This window comes from Propithecus coquereli, unplaced genomic scaffold (genome assembly GCF_000956105.1).
Source record: "Propithecus coquereli isolate 6110/MARCELLA unplaced genomic scaffold, Pcoq_1.0 Scaffold869, whole genome shotgun sequence".
Lineage (NCBI taxonomy): Eukaryota > Metazoa > Chordata > Mammalia > Primates > Indriidae > Propithecus > Propithecus coquereli.
In genome coordinates, this window is record NW_012154940.1 from 335,199 (window position 1) to 352,341 (window position 17,143).

The following is a 17,143-nucleotide window of genomic DNA, read 5'->3' on the forward strand; positions in this document are numbered from 1 at the left end:
GGTTGCTGTAAGCTGGGCTGACGCCACGGCACTCTAGCCTGGGCAACACAGTGAGACTCTGTCTCAAAAAAAAAAAGTTAATTTTATATGGATTTCACCTCAATGAAAAAAGAAAAGAGAGACAAGAAAAAGAAAGGAGAAAGCCGCACCTATATGGCCCTCGGCTTGGTGCTCCTGGGCTGTGTGGCCCCCGCCTGGTCCCCTGCCTGGTCCCCCGCCTGGGTACCGTTGCAGGCCCTGGGCCCAGGCAGCTGAGTCCAGGGCACGTTCTTCCCGGTCACTCTGCCAGGAAATGCTGCCACAGGTCGGCAGGAACAGAGAGGCGACCTGGGAACAGCATCAACAGGAACAGAACAAACAGAAGGAGGCGGCCAGAGCTTAAGCAAGAGAATATTCAAGATGCAAAAACCAGGAAACATCCTTGCGGGGGGTGGGGGGGGTGACGCCCCAGAGTCCTGGTGTGCCCCCCCCTTGCTGGAAACTCTCCTGACTCAGAAAACCGAATTCAGGAGAAAGGCGCGAACGCAGGGCCCTGAGCGAGCGAAGGTCACGCCCCTGACTCCTGGCTGGGCTCCGCCTCCAGGTTTCCCACGGGCCAATTTTTACTGGATTAGATGGTAGTGAAGTCCTTAGTAAGCACCATTTCTGTCTTTGGCCCTCTATCCGTTAGTATTAGCTGTCCTTTCCCTGAAACTTAACGTTTGGAGCTAAGAAAAGAACAACCCACCAGTACTGTTGATGCGTTAAGTGCCCGCCCGACGACCGATCCCGGAGGGCGGGGTGGCCACTCCTTTGGCAGCACTCGTGCCCGGTACGTATGTGGGACCATCCAAAACCAGGTACAAGTAACTGAGGTGCCACTGACCGGCTAGGGACTGACAGAGACCCCGACCCCTGTTCGGGAGCCTTCTCCCTAGGCCATCTGCTCAGACACGTGGCCACTGCCAAGCTCGGCTCTGTCTCTGGAGCCTGCCAGCACGTGCGACCCTCTGCCCCTTTCTGGCCAGGACTCTGCTGCAGGCCGCTGTGGGGGTGCAGGTGGCAGGCCGAGGTCCGAACGAGAGCCCGTGGGGAACGGGCAGGCTCTGTGCAGGAAAGCGCGTCCTGCTGCCTCCTGGGACCGGTGCCCCAGGACCGCCGAGGGGCATGTGACCACAGGAGGACGCTCTGGCCTCAGGAAGAGGGACCCAGCCCGGCTGCCCTCCTGGCGCTCGTCCCTCCTGCAGGGCTGTTGTCTCTCTCCCAGCTGAGCGGCCCTGGGCTGCACCTGCGGGTCTCCGTCCCTCTGGCTAACACTCTGTTCTTCAAGTGATTCTCGGAAACGTCCAGACGCGGCCCCCCAAAAGGGAAGAACATGGGAAAAACCTGAAGCCTGAGAACCGTGGTGTGGCTTGGGGTCTGCGTCCATGACAAGGCGTCCACGATAAGGCGCGGCTCTTGGTCTCCCTGGAACTCCCTGGAGTGAGGCCGGCACCTTCCCTTTGACGTGGAACCGGGCTGGGGACCTTGTTGGAGGCTGCAGAGCCCACATCTACACGGCCCGGATGGTCCGTTTGCAATGAGACAGACTCTGCTGGTGGAAGATGCATGAACAGGCCACACAGGGGGACACAGACGTCCCCGTCCTTCTATCCGTGCAAGCGTCTTTACAGAGGCAGCTTCGGGCAGACGGTGCGGCTCACAGGAAGGGGTCCGTGCACTGCCCGCAGAGCAGGCGGCCTGGAGGGGCTCCCCCGGGAGCAGCTCTCTCTGGCCTGCAGTCTCACCTCACCGTCCCTCCACGCGGCCGCTGAGCCGGTTCGCACGTGGACATTCCCTCTCCGGGTCCTTGGCCAGGGCAGAAAGGCTGCTCCTTGCCCTGTGGGAGGCCCTCGGGCACACTGACCCAGGGCACTCTGGGAGTGAGACTGAGGGGCCCCTTGGCCTTTAGTCCTGGGCCATTCCTCAGAGGGCACAGTTGGGCCCATGGCCGACAGGCAGACAGCGGTGGCAATGCCAAGGCCTCTGAGTGCTCCATCTGTCACCCTGCACATGGGCCCTGACGCAAGACCCCGCAGGTCTGAGACAGACTCTGCCGATACTCTGTTCAGCAGGGGATGGCGAGGCTCCAAGCCACGGCTCCAGGCTTCCCGCTGGTTCCCATCTTAGCCAGCTCAGGCCACCACAACAAAGCGCCAAGGATTGTTGCGTGAACCACAGGAATTTATTTCTCACAGTTCCGGAGGCCAGAAGTCCCAGATCAGGGAACCAGCATGGTACGGTCCTGGCGAGGGCTCCTCCTGGCTTGCAGATAGACGGCTGCCTTCGCGCTACATCCCGCGTGGCCGGGAGAGCAAGCTCTCTGGGGTCTCTCTGGACCAGAGACCCTCCCTCATGACCTCATCTAACCCTAATCACCTCCCAAAGGCCCCCGTCCCCAAATACCATCACTTTGGGGGTCATGAATTGCTTTTAAGTTTATAAATTTTATAAAGCTGAGGCCTGACCCAGCCAGGCAAAGAGAAACACCCCAGGCAGGGGGTCACAGCTTTGGGGTCCCGTCCATCACACCCTGTGTCACTGCCTGGTGCAACCTCTGCTTGACTTTAACCTCTGAAGGCCCTGTCTTCCAGAACTGACCTCTAAGTACCTCAGGGTCAGGGTTGCCGTCAGCGGCCGAGTGGGCCGGGCCGGGGCCTGTGGGCTGCGGGACAGGCCTCTGCTCTGAGGTGGGACGAAGGCAAGACACAGAAATGGGGACACTGCGGTGGCGGCTATGTCACCCACACAGCACATGGGGTGGGCCCAGCTGTGTTGGAGGGTACTAGTATTGATGATGTCTTTTTCCCTGAAAAAACTTACAACATGGCCACGTTTTTTATAAAGAGCAACACACGAGGACACACCTGCCTGGCATGGCCCACTTGGAGTCGCACCTGAGGTGCTGGGACGGGAGGGGAGGACAGGACCACTCGGTCTGGGGCAGAACCGGGGCGGCCCCACGCAGATGGCTGACCGTGAAGCCTGAGGCCACAACACAGGCCACAGACTGTGACATGGGAACCAAAAGCCAGCAGGCAAGGGCCGGCAGGGTGTGGCTTCTGCTTCTAGCGCAACGACTCCCAGAGGCCGGCGCCTCTGGCTGCAGGAGGGTCTCTGGAAGTCCACAGCCCGACACCCGCCCGAGTCCTTCCAGAAGGAGCCGTGGGCCTGGCCGAGCCCCTCCCCCAGGCTGTGCAGCGGCACAGGCAACGTGCAAAGCTGAGCCCGGAGCCGTGCGCTGCAGCCTCGGCATCTGCCAGCCAGGGCGTGCCGGCGCGCATGGGGCCTCCCGCCGGACGCAAAGATACGACCGCGCTACAGGCGTGCCGACCACCGAGAGGGCTGAACTGGGGCGCGAGGAGCACAGGCCGCAGCGTCCCCGGCCCCACCTGCAGCGACGCTTCCCCCGCAGCCCAGCCGTGACCCGGGATGAAGCTCAGGACAGGCGCCACGGGCTGCCGAGCACGCCCAGGATGCAGGACCCGCGGGGAGCGGAGCAGTCTGAGGAGAGGCTGGGACCCTCTTCTGCCCGAGGAGCCGGCCGACCCACCTCGCGTCGTCGGCAGCATGTCCGAGAGCCCCTGCCACGCGGTCACCATCTCTGGGTTCTTTTCCAAGTCAGCGAAGTTCTTCCAGACCCTGATGGCACCGTCATCTGCGGGGGGAGGGGGGAAGGACATGAAGCCGGGCCCTGTGCCCTGCGTGTGCAGGTCACCTTGGGGACATGCTGCACAGCGAGACTCCTCGTGCCCCGGGGCTGGCGGCTCCAGGTCTGCGGATGCCGTTTCCTCAGAGTCACACCTGGGTGACCCTGGGCAAGGGCCGCATCGAGGGGACACGGGAGACCCGTGGTTTCTTCCAGCCTCCGGCTGGCCACAGAGCCTGGCACAGCCGAGCTGGGCTCTCCTTGGCGGGAGGAAGGGCAGAGCTCAGCCGGGGCTGGGGACACGCTTCGGGCCCTGCTCTGCCCCCCACTTAACCGCCTGTGCCCAGGGAAGCACGAGAGTGCAAACTGTCTTCACCCTCCCTTCCTGCCACACACAACCCAGGCCGCGGGGGCTCTCGGGACTGAGAATGGGGGTGGGGGCACCCCTCCCTAAAGGGACACTGGTGCTCCCTGCTCTGGAACCGGAGCCTCCCGAGGCATCTCCCGGGCAGCTGTGGCCTGTGGAGGACCCGGCCCCTCCTCTTGGGTGCCCAGGGCCGCCCGAGTCTGACCCGTCTTAAATCTTCGCCGCACCTCGCTGGCCGCTCACGTCCACCCACCCGGATCCCCTCCTGCCCACGCCCTGGTGCCTGCAGTGTGATCTGGCTTTGGACACTGGCTTGACGCTGTTTGGTCCTGAGGTGGCCCAGCTCGGAGGAGTGGCTGCCAGGAGGATGTGTCCCCATGGCCACACCCCTTGGGGGGCCACAGACACTCTGAAAGAGGAGAGGAGCGTGTCGTCTGTGGCTCATGCGCCCAGGGCCAGGGCAGGGCAACGCGGGGTGGGGGCAGTGCGAGGCGTCTGCCTTTGCCGCCGTTACCCTCCACCCGTCCCCACACGCGTCTGACCTCTGGGGTAAGGGCAGTTTGAGGGACAGGGCTCCTCATCAGCAAGAGGCAACGGAATCACATTTTAAAAATGGTAAAGGAAAATGACAATCAGCGTAGGGCACCCGACTCGGAAAACTATCGTTCAAAAGGGAGGGTGCACTCGGGAGGGGGAGGGGGCAGGTTCGCTTCAGGCCAGCAGTTCAAGACCAGCCTGGGCAATACAGCGAGACCTGGTCTCTAAAAAATAAAAAGAAAAAAGGTAAGGCTGAAATTAAGACAGTTCAGACCAAAAATAAGAAACCAAGAAAACAAAAGAGCCCAGAGTGAGATCCGCCACTCGCGTGAGCCCCGCAGCACGGCTGCGACTGTGTCTCCGAAGGACGCGACAGGCGCGGGGGCCCCTCCCTTCTAGGGGGAGGCTTTTCCTGGTCCCGGGAGGGCCGGGGATCCAGGCGAGACGTGGCTGTGTCGAGGCCCCGCCCTCACGGACCTCCGGCCTCTGGACGGCAGCGGCTCTCAGCTGTGGGCAGGGCCCTCCGCAAGAACACAGACTGCACGCATGTCCTGTGGGTCTTGGGACCTTGTGTCGGCCCTGCCACCTCCTCCGAGCTCTGGGCTCAGGTCCCAGCTGCGCAAACCGACTCACCAGTGGCCGTCAGCAGCAGCGAGCAGTCCTGGCCGTTCAGGTACTCCATGGCCGTGACCCGTGTGTACCGCGGGTTTCCGTTGTGGAAATAGTCCAGCTTCTCCCCTTTCTCCCAGTCCCAGAAACTTAAGGGAATCAGAGAAACAGGACCCGTCATCAGGGAGAGGTAGACCCAGGCTGCAACGAGACACCCCCTCAAGCCCACCAGGACGGCTACTAGCAAACAACAGAAGACAAAGCCACCGTGGCGGCGCCTGCAGTCCCAGCTGCTCGGGAGGCTGAGGCAGGAGGATCACTTGAGCCCAGGAGTTCGAGACCAGCCTGGGCAACGCAGTGAGATCCCATCTCCAAGAAAAAGAGGGAAAACAAAAGAAAGGAAAGTAGCAGTGTTGGTGAGGGTGCGGGGAGAGTGGAGCCTCGTGCTCAGTCTGGTGGTTCCTTAAAACACTAGACCTGGTGCTACCGCGCGATGCAGCGATCGCACCTGCGGGCGTGCGCCCAAAGCAATCGAAAACAGGGACCTGAACAGGCACCTGCAGGCCCAGGTTCAACGTTATTCACAACAGCCAGAGGCAGAAGTAACCCAGGAGTCCATCAACAGATGAATGAATGAGAAAAATGGTCCGACCACACAGTGAACCTATTCAGCCAGAAAAAGGAAGCTCTGACACTTGCCACGGCACGAATGCACCGAGGACGCGGCACTGCGTGAAATAAGCCGGACACGGGGGGCAGACACCGTACGATTCCACTGACACGGGGCCCCAGGGCCGGCAGATCCAGAGGCGGGAGGCAGAGTGGAGGCTGCCGGGGCGGGCTAGGGAGGGACGGGGGCTGGTTTTCGTGGGGACAGAGTTTCAGCGTCGCGAGATAAAACTGGTTCTGGGGATGGGCGCTGCTGAGGGCTGCGCAACATGGACGCGCTGAATGCCACCGAGCTGCACGGTTACAAATGGCTTCGATGGTAAATTTTATGCCGTGCACGTCTTACCATAATTTTGAGAGAGAGAGAAGAATAAGAAATAGAGGTGAGGACGTCAGGCGTTTTATAAGCTACAGAGTCCCCCTCCTGCCGCTCTCCCCCATGAAGGGGGTCCTCGCTCGTTACGTAAGGCGGGCGTGTCATAAACTGAACTCGAGCCTCTCTTTGACACCTGACGTCTTCTTACTGCTATTCTTCCGTCACACTCGCTTCAGCGAGAGCCCCGTGCAGGCCCCTCCGCTGCAGGTGAGGCTGGAGGTCAGGGCCCTGGACCGTCCCTTGGCAAAGAGGCCAGAGGGAGGCCTGGGGCAGGCGGGGCCAGGTCACAGGGGAGGAGGCCAGCAGGGACATTTCTCGGGACACTCTTGAGACCCTTCCACCCGAGACAGCACCGAGGTGTCGGAGCAAGTGCCTCCCACGAGAGGAGGCGCAGGTGTGATGGGGAATGGACGCGGGTCCATGTCCCTCGGGCTGTCACCAGTGGGAGGAAGGTCGCGACCGCGAGATGCCTACCAGATGCTGTCCTTATCAGCTACGGCGATACACGGGGTAAAGGGGTGAAATTTGACCACGGAGGGGACACCCGGGTTCCTGTTCAGAAATATCTGGTCGTCCAGTCTCGTGACGCCTGCCAGGAGAAACACAAGAGTGGACTCAGCGGCCGGTCTTAGTTCACAGTCAGTATCGACCCTGCGTCTTCCCAGGGCCGGCACCAACTCCCGGTGCCTGGGGACTGGCAGGGGCGGGGCGCCGAGGTAACGCAGGGGAGCAGGGACCGAAGGAGAGGCTGGACGCTGAGAAGCTCTCGCCTGGCACTCAGGCTACGGCACCCACCGCGATCTGGGGGAGGGTCTGTGCCTTTGCTCAGCCCAGACTCCTCTGCCCCCTGAGGCCGGACACTGTAGCGTCCGATCAGCGCCCGTCGTCCTGCGCATCAGCAGAGTTTTGATCAGTGCGGATGTGTCTGGCTGAGGTTTGTGAAGAAAGTCCCACGGACTAAAGTTCCCCACGGACGGCTCTGATTGGCAGCACAGACCTGGCCGTCATCACCCGCAGCCCAGCCATAGTCCTGGGGGTCTTTCCGTCGAGAAAGACGTTAACTATGAAGTTACACGACAGAAGGAAACACAATCACACACTCGACAGAAGAGGGGAATGTGGCTGTACGCGCCAGGCTCCCCAACACTAGCGCTAGGAAACGAGCCCCCAGGACTTGGGAAGACTGTTTTAGAACCATAACAAGAGGCTGAAAGTGTGGAGTCACGATGGGCTTGGACGCGGTTTTGGCGAATGATGCGAGGGGGGACTGAAGGGTGCGCACGTCTCATCTCTGGTCGCAGCCCTGAGCAGGGAAGGCGGACGGCCGCCCAGCCTCGGCCCCGACACCTGCTCAGCCTCCAGGTGACCCGGGCGGGCGTTTTGGAGACGCACACGCCATTCCTTAGTGACACGGTTCTTGGGTTGCGCGAAGAAAAGCCTCTTGGCCTGGCTGAGCGCCTCCCGCCCGGCTTCTGGTCTGGCCTGAGTCTTCCTTGCCAGGCGCGGGGCGCGGGGCCCCGGCAGGAAGCCGACCTACTCTTGGGGCTCGAGGTCAAAGACGAGTAACGTGGGCACTTTGCTGCAGGTGACTGTGAGCTGGGCTGGAGCACGGCAGGGGCCACGGCCCTCCTTGGGCGCCAGGACCGCGGTGGCTGGGGCGGAAGCTCGGGAGACGCTGGGGTGTGCGGGGCGCGTGGAGGGCCGCTCTGTCACTGTGCAGTCAGGCCCGGCCCCCTCCTTCGCAAAGCGGCCCAGACTGAGGACCTGGCAGGGGGATGAGACCACTCGTGGTACGGCGGGGTCACCCGAGCAGAGCAGAGGCGAGCGCCCCAAAGGCTTCCCCGTGGCAGAGGTGCTGTCACCCTGGAGGCAGCTTCGGAGCAGTTGCGGGGACTGTCCGGAGGGAGCCAAAGCCCTGGGCTTGACTGTGAGCCTCGAAAGAGAAAGCGAAACCCAGCGGGAGTCGCCTTGTGCTCAGGCCAGTGTCAGTGTGGGACAGCCAAGGCCACACGTCCCCAGGGGAGGCAGAAGAGCCAGGCGGGGCCTTCCCAGCGTCTCCCGGGCAACGCCGCCTTCTCCCGTCCACCCTGCTCCCCTACGGGCCCCACTCCCTCCGCCGCGTCTCGCTGCCAGGCGCGCAGCCGGCCAGCGGGCTGCCAGAGAAAAGCAACGTAGCGCTGAGCCCAGATTTCAAGCACGCGGGGTGGGGGGGGTGTGCTCCCCCTCGGGTCCAGTCCCCGGGTGCCACACGTCCTCGACCCCCTTTGTGGATGTTTCCGGCAGTCCAATAGCTCCTCCTCTGTGTGTTTTTGACACCAGCTTCTTCTTTCACAAAGGCTGGAGGAGAAATCCCTACTCTGCATGATAAATACATTCTTTTTGTCTAGAAAGCCTGGTTTTGTGCCTTAAATGCTGGCTTCATTCCACACCCTGCTCAACTCTGACCACAAACACCAGGCTGGCGTCACCTTCCCGCGTTGAACTGTGTGGGGCACTCAGCTTCCAGGCCTTTGGGTGATGTGTCAGCCGCCAGCCGGGAGGCCCGGGGTCCCAGAGAACCGCAGACTCCAGGAGAGCAGCCTTTTGTTGCCGTCGGCCAGCGGCGGCTCCCACCCAGGGGGCCGCGCTCTTCTCTCCCCTGGAGAACGCCCACCCTGGCGGCACATGCTCGAGTGGCTCCCGCGGGGGCAGCACATGCCGAACCCCAAACGTGGGCGCCTCCTGTGCGTCTCCCGCCATCTCCTCCACAGAGGGCAGAGCTCTGGGCAGCCAGGGTGAGCCTTGGGCACGACCTTTGCCCTCCATGCTAATGCAACAGGTACCCGTGGCACTTTGGAGGGCCAGCGGGGCACGCAGAGGAGGCCGCACAGGCAAGCACTTGCAAGCAGCACTGGCCTCCCCAGGTCGACAGTGGTCTCCGCTCCCTGGAGCGAGGTGTGCCAGGCCTCGGCAGCCTGCCCAGCTCTGCTGCAGTGGGAGGGACAGTCTGTCTCCTGGGTCCTCGACCCCAGCCCTAAAGAGTAGCCCATCACAGTCTTCAGAAGCTTTCAAGACCGAGAGGCAAGGCGAACGCGGCGAATCAGCCCCGACGACCAGCTGACCGTGCTGGTCCGGCTGTGGGGCGGCTGGGCTGGAGCGGGGACAGTCCCACATCTGCACGGAGACCACGCCGGGCCTTACTGCCAATCCGCGCCCTCCCAGAGTGGGGGAAGGCCAGGGTCCCTGGGCTACAGCAAGGGGGCCTGCCTGGCGCTCTGGTCCCTGCGTCTCGCCTGGGCCCCCCCCCCCCCGCCGTGCCTCGTGCTGGGGCGCCTGCAGCCTGATGGTTGCCGCATGCAGGGAGCTCCCTGCGCCGTCCCTCTGCGGCAGCACACGCCTGCTGTCCTGAGCAGCTCGCGGCCCCTCTGCCCGGGGGGAGGCTACGAGGGGAGCAAGCTGGCAGCCCAAGGGGCGACTTTAGCATCTGTAGGCAAATTTGGTAAAAGGTTTGGTGAAAACGGGACTGACGTGCAGTTTGGGGTGACACCCATTCCAGGGACCAGGTGGGGACATCTGAATGAAATGGGGGCCTCGAGTTTCCGTTTTCCGTCCCCGGGGAAGGACGCATCGTCTGTGACGCCGTGGCACGGGACGTCCCCGTAAGGCTGGAGTGATGTGGACTCCCAGGGGCCTGGGAAGGGCTTGTTCCTTCCCTTCTGGAAATGTCAAAACCCAAAAGTTCTGCTTCTCTGAGAGGCTTCAGTCGGCCAGGCCCTCACCTTTGCTGATAACCTTGAGGCTCAAATCACCTTTGAAGGAGAGCGGGCGGGGTGCCGCCGACCTCCCCACGACCCTGAGGCGCGACTCCGCCTCTACCCGCCCCGTTTCCTTATTTGAGGCTGGGCTTCTGGGGCAGGTGGGCGGGACGAGGTCACCCACGCAGGACGACTGCTCGCAGACAGCCTCTCGCTTACCCTTCTGGATGAGCTGCTGGGCCTGCTTCCGGACCAGGCTGTTCCGCAGAAAGCGCCACTCCCGCTCCTTGCGGATCTGACTCTCCAGGTCATGCTCTTCCGGGATCTTCAGGAAGAGAAAACACCCGTTTAGGTTCAGTGCGTGAAAAGCACAGCCGTCCCCCGGTATCCGTGGGGGCAGCTCCAGCCCCACGTGGATGCCAGAATGGAGGGATGCTAGTGTGGACAGAAAGCGGTGTCGTGTTAACACGGGCACGTAATCTAAGCACACCGGCCTTCTGCGCATCAGCCCAGAGCAGCACTGACAAAACCTAACGCAATGAACGTGGTACGTAGATAGTCGTTACACTGCGTTACTTTCGGATTTGTATTTTCTTTTTAAAATTTTGATTTGCATTATTTTCCATTGCTGTATTATTTCTATTTTTCGAATATTTTTCATCCCCAGTGGGTTGAATCGGTGGATTTGGAACCTGTAGGTAAGGAGGGCCGGCTGTGGCTGTCGTCCAGAGAAAGGCTCCTCTTCCTCAAGTGTTGAAGGCCTTGGGCTGCCTAGTGTGGCCCGCACAGCCGACGGCGCACAGGCCCACGGCAGGTCCACACCTACGGAGCCTCCCCAAGCGAGAAGTGCTCTCCCCAGGTGCGCCTGCTGGATGGGGTGGGGCTCACGGGGGTGGGACGGGAGTGGGGTCTTGGGAAAGCTCCAGAGGACCCGGCGCCGCCTGCTGCTCAGGGAACACGCGGAAGCCGAGGGCGGCACCGCACCCACAGACAGCAGTCGGGCAGGCGGGCGCTAACGTGCTGCTCCCAACACCAGGAACACAAACCACGAGACAGGCGCGCCCAGGGCCTCTCGCCCTCGTTCTGTCTCCAGTACCAAAGGGAGCTGGGTGTGTGGCTGGGAGACGAGAGATCTTACGAGAAAGAAGAATAACAGAGGCTCCGGGGGAGAGGCTGGGCCAGGCCCTGGAGGGCAGCTGCGGGTCTCACTGACACTGCAGGGGGTGGCCGCCAGGCTCCGTGCGGGTGGAAGAGTTAGTGAGGAGAGTGCAGAGCTGCAAACCTGGGTAGGTGCAAACTAACTCCCCCTCCTGATGGGACAGTTCCAGAGAAACCAAGTTTATTTCCACTGGAAACACGGACGCTGGGCCGGTCGCCCTCTTCCCTATTCCTTGACTCTGTTGTGTGAGCCGGCGAGTGTGTGCACACACGGGGTGGGGTGTGCAAATCAACAGCTAAGAGGCCCACACTCACCGAATAATAACTAGGATTTAATCTACTTTGTTCGCAAGCACGATCACTTGCGTGTGCAACGCGGATGAATTTCCTCAGTCGCAGGTGCCACGGGGCGAGTGTGGCCGACTCTGATTCCCTGTTAAGAAGCTAAGAGTTGTAAATTCCCAAAATATAAAAGAAATTAAACAAGATAAAAACCCTGCTTCCTCTTGGCTCGCAGTCAAGACGGAGTTGTTCACCGCAACCAGCGTGGAGCCGGCCCTGATAACACCAAGGCGAAAGAGCCGCTATTAGTTATTCTAAAAACTGCTTTTTCTGAGAAGAAAACATAAAAATAAGGAACATGGAACGCGCTTGCGTCCCTTGTGTCTGGTGCGGCCTTGCAGTGAGTTACTGCATGAAACGTGCACAGAACACGCCTGTCTCTCCCCATCGCCTCCCGCGTGTCGTCTCTGATCGCACGACACGCATGGCGGACCCCTCGCCCGCTCCCACGGACGCCTGCAGGCTCCTCTCCCAGCGCGTCACCTCTACGCCTTTTCTCCTACACGTCACAAAACACCCGACAACGCAGCAGCACCAGGAAAAGGACGTCCACACGCAGAAGCAGTCACGGGGCGTCGAACACCAGCCTCCGAACACGGTGGGGTTAGAAATAACCCACCATGGCGAACGGGGCAGACGGTGGATTCTCAACAATTGGGTTCATTTTATGACAATCCAGAGCTTAACAGAAAAGAAATGACAAATGACCAGTAAGGCAGAACAGTAATAAGGAAAAACCCAGACGAAAAGGCTCGAAGCCCGCGCAGGAGCAGAGATATTGCGCTTTCATGAAACTCGGTTCTCTGGGAATAAATTAGAGGCCGGGAGTAGAAGGCGCTTTGGAGCAGGCGGGGAGAGGGGCCCAGCGGGACCCTCACTTCTCTGCGGCCTGGGCCTGGGCTCCCCGCGGTGCCCCACTGCTCATCCAGACGTGGGGACGGCTGTGGGGACAGGCACGGGGGGGCTTCAAAGCCTCGGCTCCAAAGACGGGCAAAGGTGACGACTGCAAGGACATGGGAAGCTGTGCCGGGGGAGTCCCGGGGCACACGGACGCCCGGGTGCGGCTGGCAGGCCCTGGCGCTGTCGCGAGGGCGCCGGCCCGGAACTCTGCGTCGCGGTGAGGGAGGGGGTGGGGGCTCCATTTCCCTCACGCTGAGCTCCGAGGACAGAGCCCTGCAGGCGCCGGGAACCTTCTCCTACAGCCCGTGCAGAGCTGCGAAGGGACTTTCAGAACCGGAACGGAGTGGGTGACGTGGTTCTGGAGCCACCCGAGGGTCTGTCCCAGTACAACCGGCTAAGCTCACAGGACAAGCACGGGCAGAAAGGAAGGGGCCGGAGCGGTGCGTGTGTGTGGTGGGGCGTGTGGCGACAAGAGAAGGCGGAGACGCCACGGGAAGCAGTGGGCACTGACCCGCTGGGGACGAGGGGCAGACGCGGCTGCTCAGTTCCTAATCCTCGCCCGGCCTCCCCTCCCCTCTGCCCGTTTCTCTTCGTGCTGCATGAAAGCTTCTCCATACACAGGCGCCCAGACCCCGCTCTGCTGAGCCTGCCTCCGGGCGCAGCTCGCGGCGTGGGTGTTGGTAACAGCCTTACGTGACGAGGGTCACGACACTCCGCATTTCTAACACCTCTGGCTTCTCCTCAGACAGAAAGCAATTACACTCTGCAGCCTCCCGCAGAGACACGCAGCTGAGAGCCAGCCATGCTCAGCTCCTTCCTGCTGCAAAGGAAAACCTGGGGCTCAGGAATAAAGGGAGATTAGAGGGTCCCCAGAAGCCTGACAGGAGGGCGGCAGTTTGGGGAATTTTCACACAGAGCAAATCCTCACCCAAGGCCGAGTCTCATTTTCAATCCCTCTGAATTTGAACAGGGTTAAGATGCGAGGGGTAAAATTCAAAGCAGGTGCACGTGGGCGAGGGCACGCGGGAGGGGACCCCGGGGCAGGCTCGTGAACGCCGACGGCGACTCCCGGACTCCCAGCTCCCTCGGCTTCTTCCCACTAAACAAAGCATGTTCTGACTACGTGGACTGAGAACAAATTTGCTTGTGACTTGCTTTTCCCCCGGTATTTTCATTATTTTTCCCAGTGTTTATCAAGTTACCCCCGTAAACAATGACATCATCCCTCCACGAGAGAGGCGGCGCGTGCTCCCAGGGCCCGCTCGTCGGAGGAGATGCCCTCCCAGTTGCAAACGGCCGTCACAAGTTGGCTGCCGATGGGTGAAAAGCTCGGAGTGGCGATCGGAGCTCACGGTGTGCGTCACCCAAGTGTGGGCTGACATCATCCGAACATGCTTTCCTGAGTGTGACCGAACACGAGAGAGGGGAGGGTTTCTTTTTCCCCCTAAAGCCAGGTTGACTGAGACAGGACGTATTTAACCTTCACCCTCTGCAGGCCGCTCTGAGTTGTGGCAGAGGCTCGGGGTCACGTGGCCACCGCTCCGCCTCCCCACGTTTCCCGTTTCCCGTCCCTCTCACCGGCGCTTCCCTTTGGCCTGTCCCTGGCAACCAGACTGTGCTCTGTCCCTGTCGGCCCCCCCTTTCTGGCATGTTGTATAAACAGACCACACGGTACGTAGTTTTTCCAGCGGCTGCTGCATTTAGCGCAATGTCCTTGAGACTCACCTGCGACGCCGGAGGCATCAGTGGCGTCGTCTTTCTCCCGACGGGTCCTTCGTTACAGGCTACGCCGCGGCTTGTTCATCTGCTCGCCAGGTGCAGGGCATCGGGGTGTGTCCAGCTGTGGTGACTATGAATAAAGACACAGTGACTATGCACGTGCGGGTTTCCGAGTGAACAGTTTCCATTTCTCTTGGTGAACGCCCGGAACTGCCGGGTTGTACGTGTGACTCTGTAAGCGGCAGCCACTTGTGCAGAGTGACCGTCACATCCTGTGTTTGCACCAGCCAAGGGGGAGAGTTTCGAGGGCTCCGGTCCTTCCTCAGCACTCGGCCTTGACAGATTTCGGGGTTCCAGCCGTTCTCACGCGTGTGCTGTGTCCACTGCGGCGAGTCGCACCTCCGACGACCGCCGTGCGTGACCTAGAGCGTCTCTCCACGCGCCCATCTGCCGTCTGTGTATCTTCCTTGGCGGGGTGTCCGCAAATCTTCTGCCACTGTTTTCTCATCGAGATGCTCGTTTCTTCATTATGGGATTTTGAGAGCTCCTTATGTGTGCTGGACACAGATCTGACCAGACACGTGTTTTACAGCTTCTATCCGGCCGTGGCCTGTCTCTTCATTTTCCTGACAGTGTCTTTCTAAAGCAGTTTTTAATTTTGATGAAGTCTAGTTTATTGTTTTTTTTTCTTTTATGACTTGTGCTTTTTGTAGCTTTTTAAAGAAGCCATTGCCTAACTTAAGGTCAGAAAGATCTTTTTCCACTTCCTTTTAGAAGTTTTACAGGTCCAGTTTCACATCCGGGGCTACGACTCCCTTGGAGGTGGCCGTTCAGGCCGTGAGGTCGGCCGCGGCTGCTGTCAGATGTGCTGCCCGCTGTCCGGCACGCTCGGAAGACCGTCCTTTCTCCACTGCACCCGACGGTCTTCACACCTTTGCTCACAATCAGCTGGACACACTTGCATGGACCTACCTGGGCGCTCCGTTCTGTTCCATCCATCAACGTGCGTGTCCTCCCGCCAATTCCAGTGTTGACGGCTTTAACTGCACAGTGAGCTTTAAAATCGGATACAGTGAGTCCTCTTTGTTCTTCTATTTCAAATTTGTTTTAGTTATTTTGGTTTGTTTTTCTACATAAATTTTAGAATAAATTTGCTGATTTTACCAAAAAATCCTATTAAGATTCTGACTGGACTTACACTGATCTAAATATCAATTCAGGGAGAACTAACATCATAACATTATTGAGTCTTCTAATCCACGAGCCTGGTCTCATTTATTTAGGTCTTCTGACTGCTTTCATCAGTGTTTTATATTTTTTCAGCATACAGATCTTGCACATTTTTTTTAAAGATTTATACATATCTCATGTTTTTTGGTGCTATTGTAAATGGTACTGATGTTGAATTTCGGTTTCCAATTGTTCACATGAAAATGCAACTGATTTTTGTACAATGACCCTGTTAATACCAGGCTGAGGATTTTGGGGCTATGTTCATGAAGCATACTGTTGGTAGTTTTTTATGCTTGTGATGGCTTTGGTTTTGGTATCAGAATAATGCTGCCTCCATACAACGAGTTGAAAGTGTTCACTCCTCTTTTATTTTCTTACTAAGAGATTAAGGAGAACTGGTATTATTCCTTCCTTAAAGATTTGGTAGCATTGCCAGTGAAGCTATCTGTGTCTGAAGTTTGGTTTGTTGAAACACTTTTAAAACTCACTTTGTCTCACAGACAAGGATGCTCCGGCTACCTACCTGTCGCTGAGCTGTGGTCGTCCGTCTCTTTCAAGGAGATTGTCTCGTCTGAGTGGCTGCGTCTGTGGGCACAGAGCAGTGATGGGCTCTGGATTCTAATCCACTGACCTCTGCTTTTATGCCAGCACCATAGCTGCACTATCTGGCAAGTTTTGAAGCCTGAGTTGTTCAATTTGCTTGTCTTTTACAATGTTTCTTTTTATTTTGTGCTATTCTGGGTCCCCTGAATTTCCATACAAATTTTAGTATTTGCTTGTCCATTTTTACAAAAAAGGCAACTGGAATTTTCACAGTGATTGTACTGAATCCGTAGATCTACTTGGGGAGTACTTCATCTTAATATCTTTTGATCCATAAACATATGATTTCTTTCCATTTAAGTTTTCTTTAATATCTTCCAATGTCTCATAGTTTTCAGTACAAGTTTTACATTTCTTTTGCTAAGTTTATTCCTAAGTATTTTATTATTTTTGACATTATTGAAAATGGAATGTTTTTCTTAACTGCATTTTTAGATTGCTCATTGCTAACATATAGAAATATAATACAAATAGTAATTGTATATTGATCTTCTATGCTGCAACACTGTTGCATTTGTTTTTTTAGTTCTAATAGTGTATTAAATTGGATTTATTATCTTCAATATTCAAGATCAATTCATCTTTGAATAGAGATAGCTTTTTTTTTTTTCAATTTTTGTAGGGACATGGGGTCTTACTATTGCCCAGGCTGGTCTCTAACTCCCAGCCTTAAGTGATCCTCCTGCCTCGGCCTCCCGGCCCGGCTCTCCTGGGAGGTGCCGTTTTCCCTTCCCTGTTGGGCAACTCGGTTCTCCTGCAACCTTAGCTCACTAATGAGTTCGAAAGTCAGGATTTTAGAGTTTACTTGACCTTTTCTTATTTCCAAGGTGGAGTGATGCTCCCTCCGGCTTTCAGTGAGCCCGGTGCAGGTGGGGCCAGGCTGGGGCTCTTGAGAGACCAAAGCTCCTGCAGTCGAGGTGAGAAGGAACCGCCACACTGGAACTGTGCCCACAGCACACGCGGCCGGGCACAGTCGAGACAAACTCTCTTAGAATACGCGGTTTAGAATGACACAGTACCTGATTCATATAACACTGAGCAATCACAACGAGGCACCTTCTAAGAAAAGAACATCTGATTTAATCAGTCACAACTCGGTCCTTGATTGTTGAAAATTCAGCAATGATTTTAATGATTGTCCGGAGCCATGAGGCCCGGCAGCTGCTTATCCAAGATGGCCACGAGCCATGTGGATCGGCCTGCTTATCTAAAATGGCCGACCGAGCCCG

At 58.3% G+C, this 17,143-nt stretch overlaps 1 protein-coding gene across 1 annotated transcript in view; it reads right to left on the minus strand.

The window, feature by feature from the left end:
• RPTOR (regulatory associated protein of MTOR, complex 1) overlaps positions 1–17,143 on the minus strand; it is a 264,169-nt gene that overhangs the window by 7,931 nt on the left and 239,095 nt on the right. The window contains exons 24-27 of the mRNA XM_012664182.1: positions 10,179–10,284; positions 6,700–6,814; positions 5,205–5,329; positions 3,572–3,676 (exon numbers count right to left, since the gene is read on the minus strand). Coding sequence (XP_012519636.1) covers positions 3,572–3,676; positions 5,205–5,329; positions 6,700–6,814; positions 10,179–10,284 — 451 coding nt within the window. The remainder of the gene's footprint in view (positions 1–3,571; positions 3,677–5,204; positions 5,330–6,699; positions 6,815–10,178; positions 10,285–17,143) is intronic.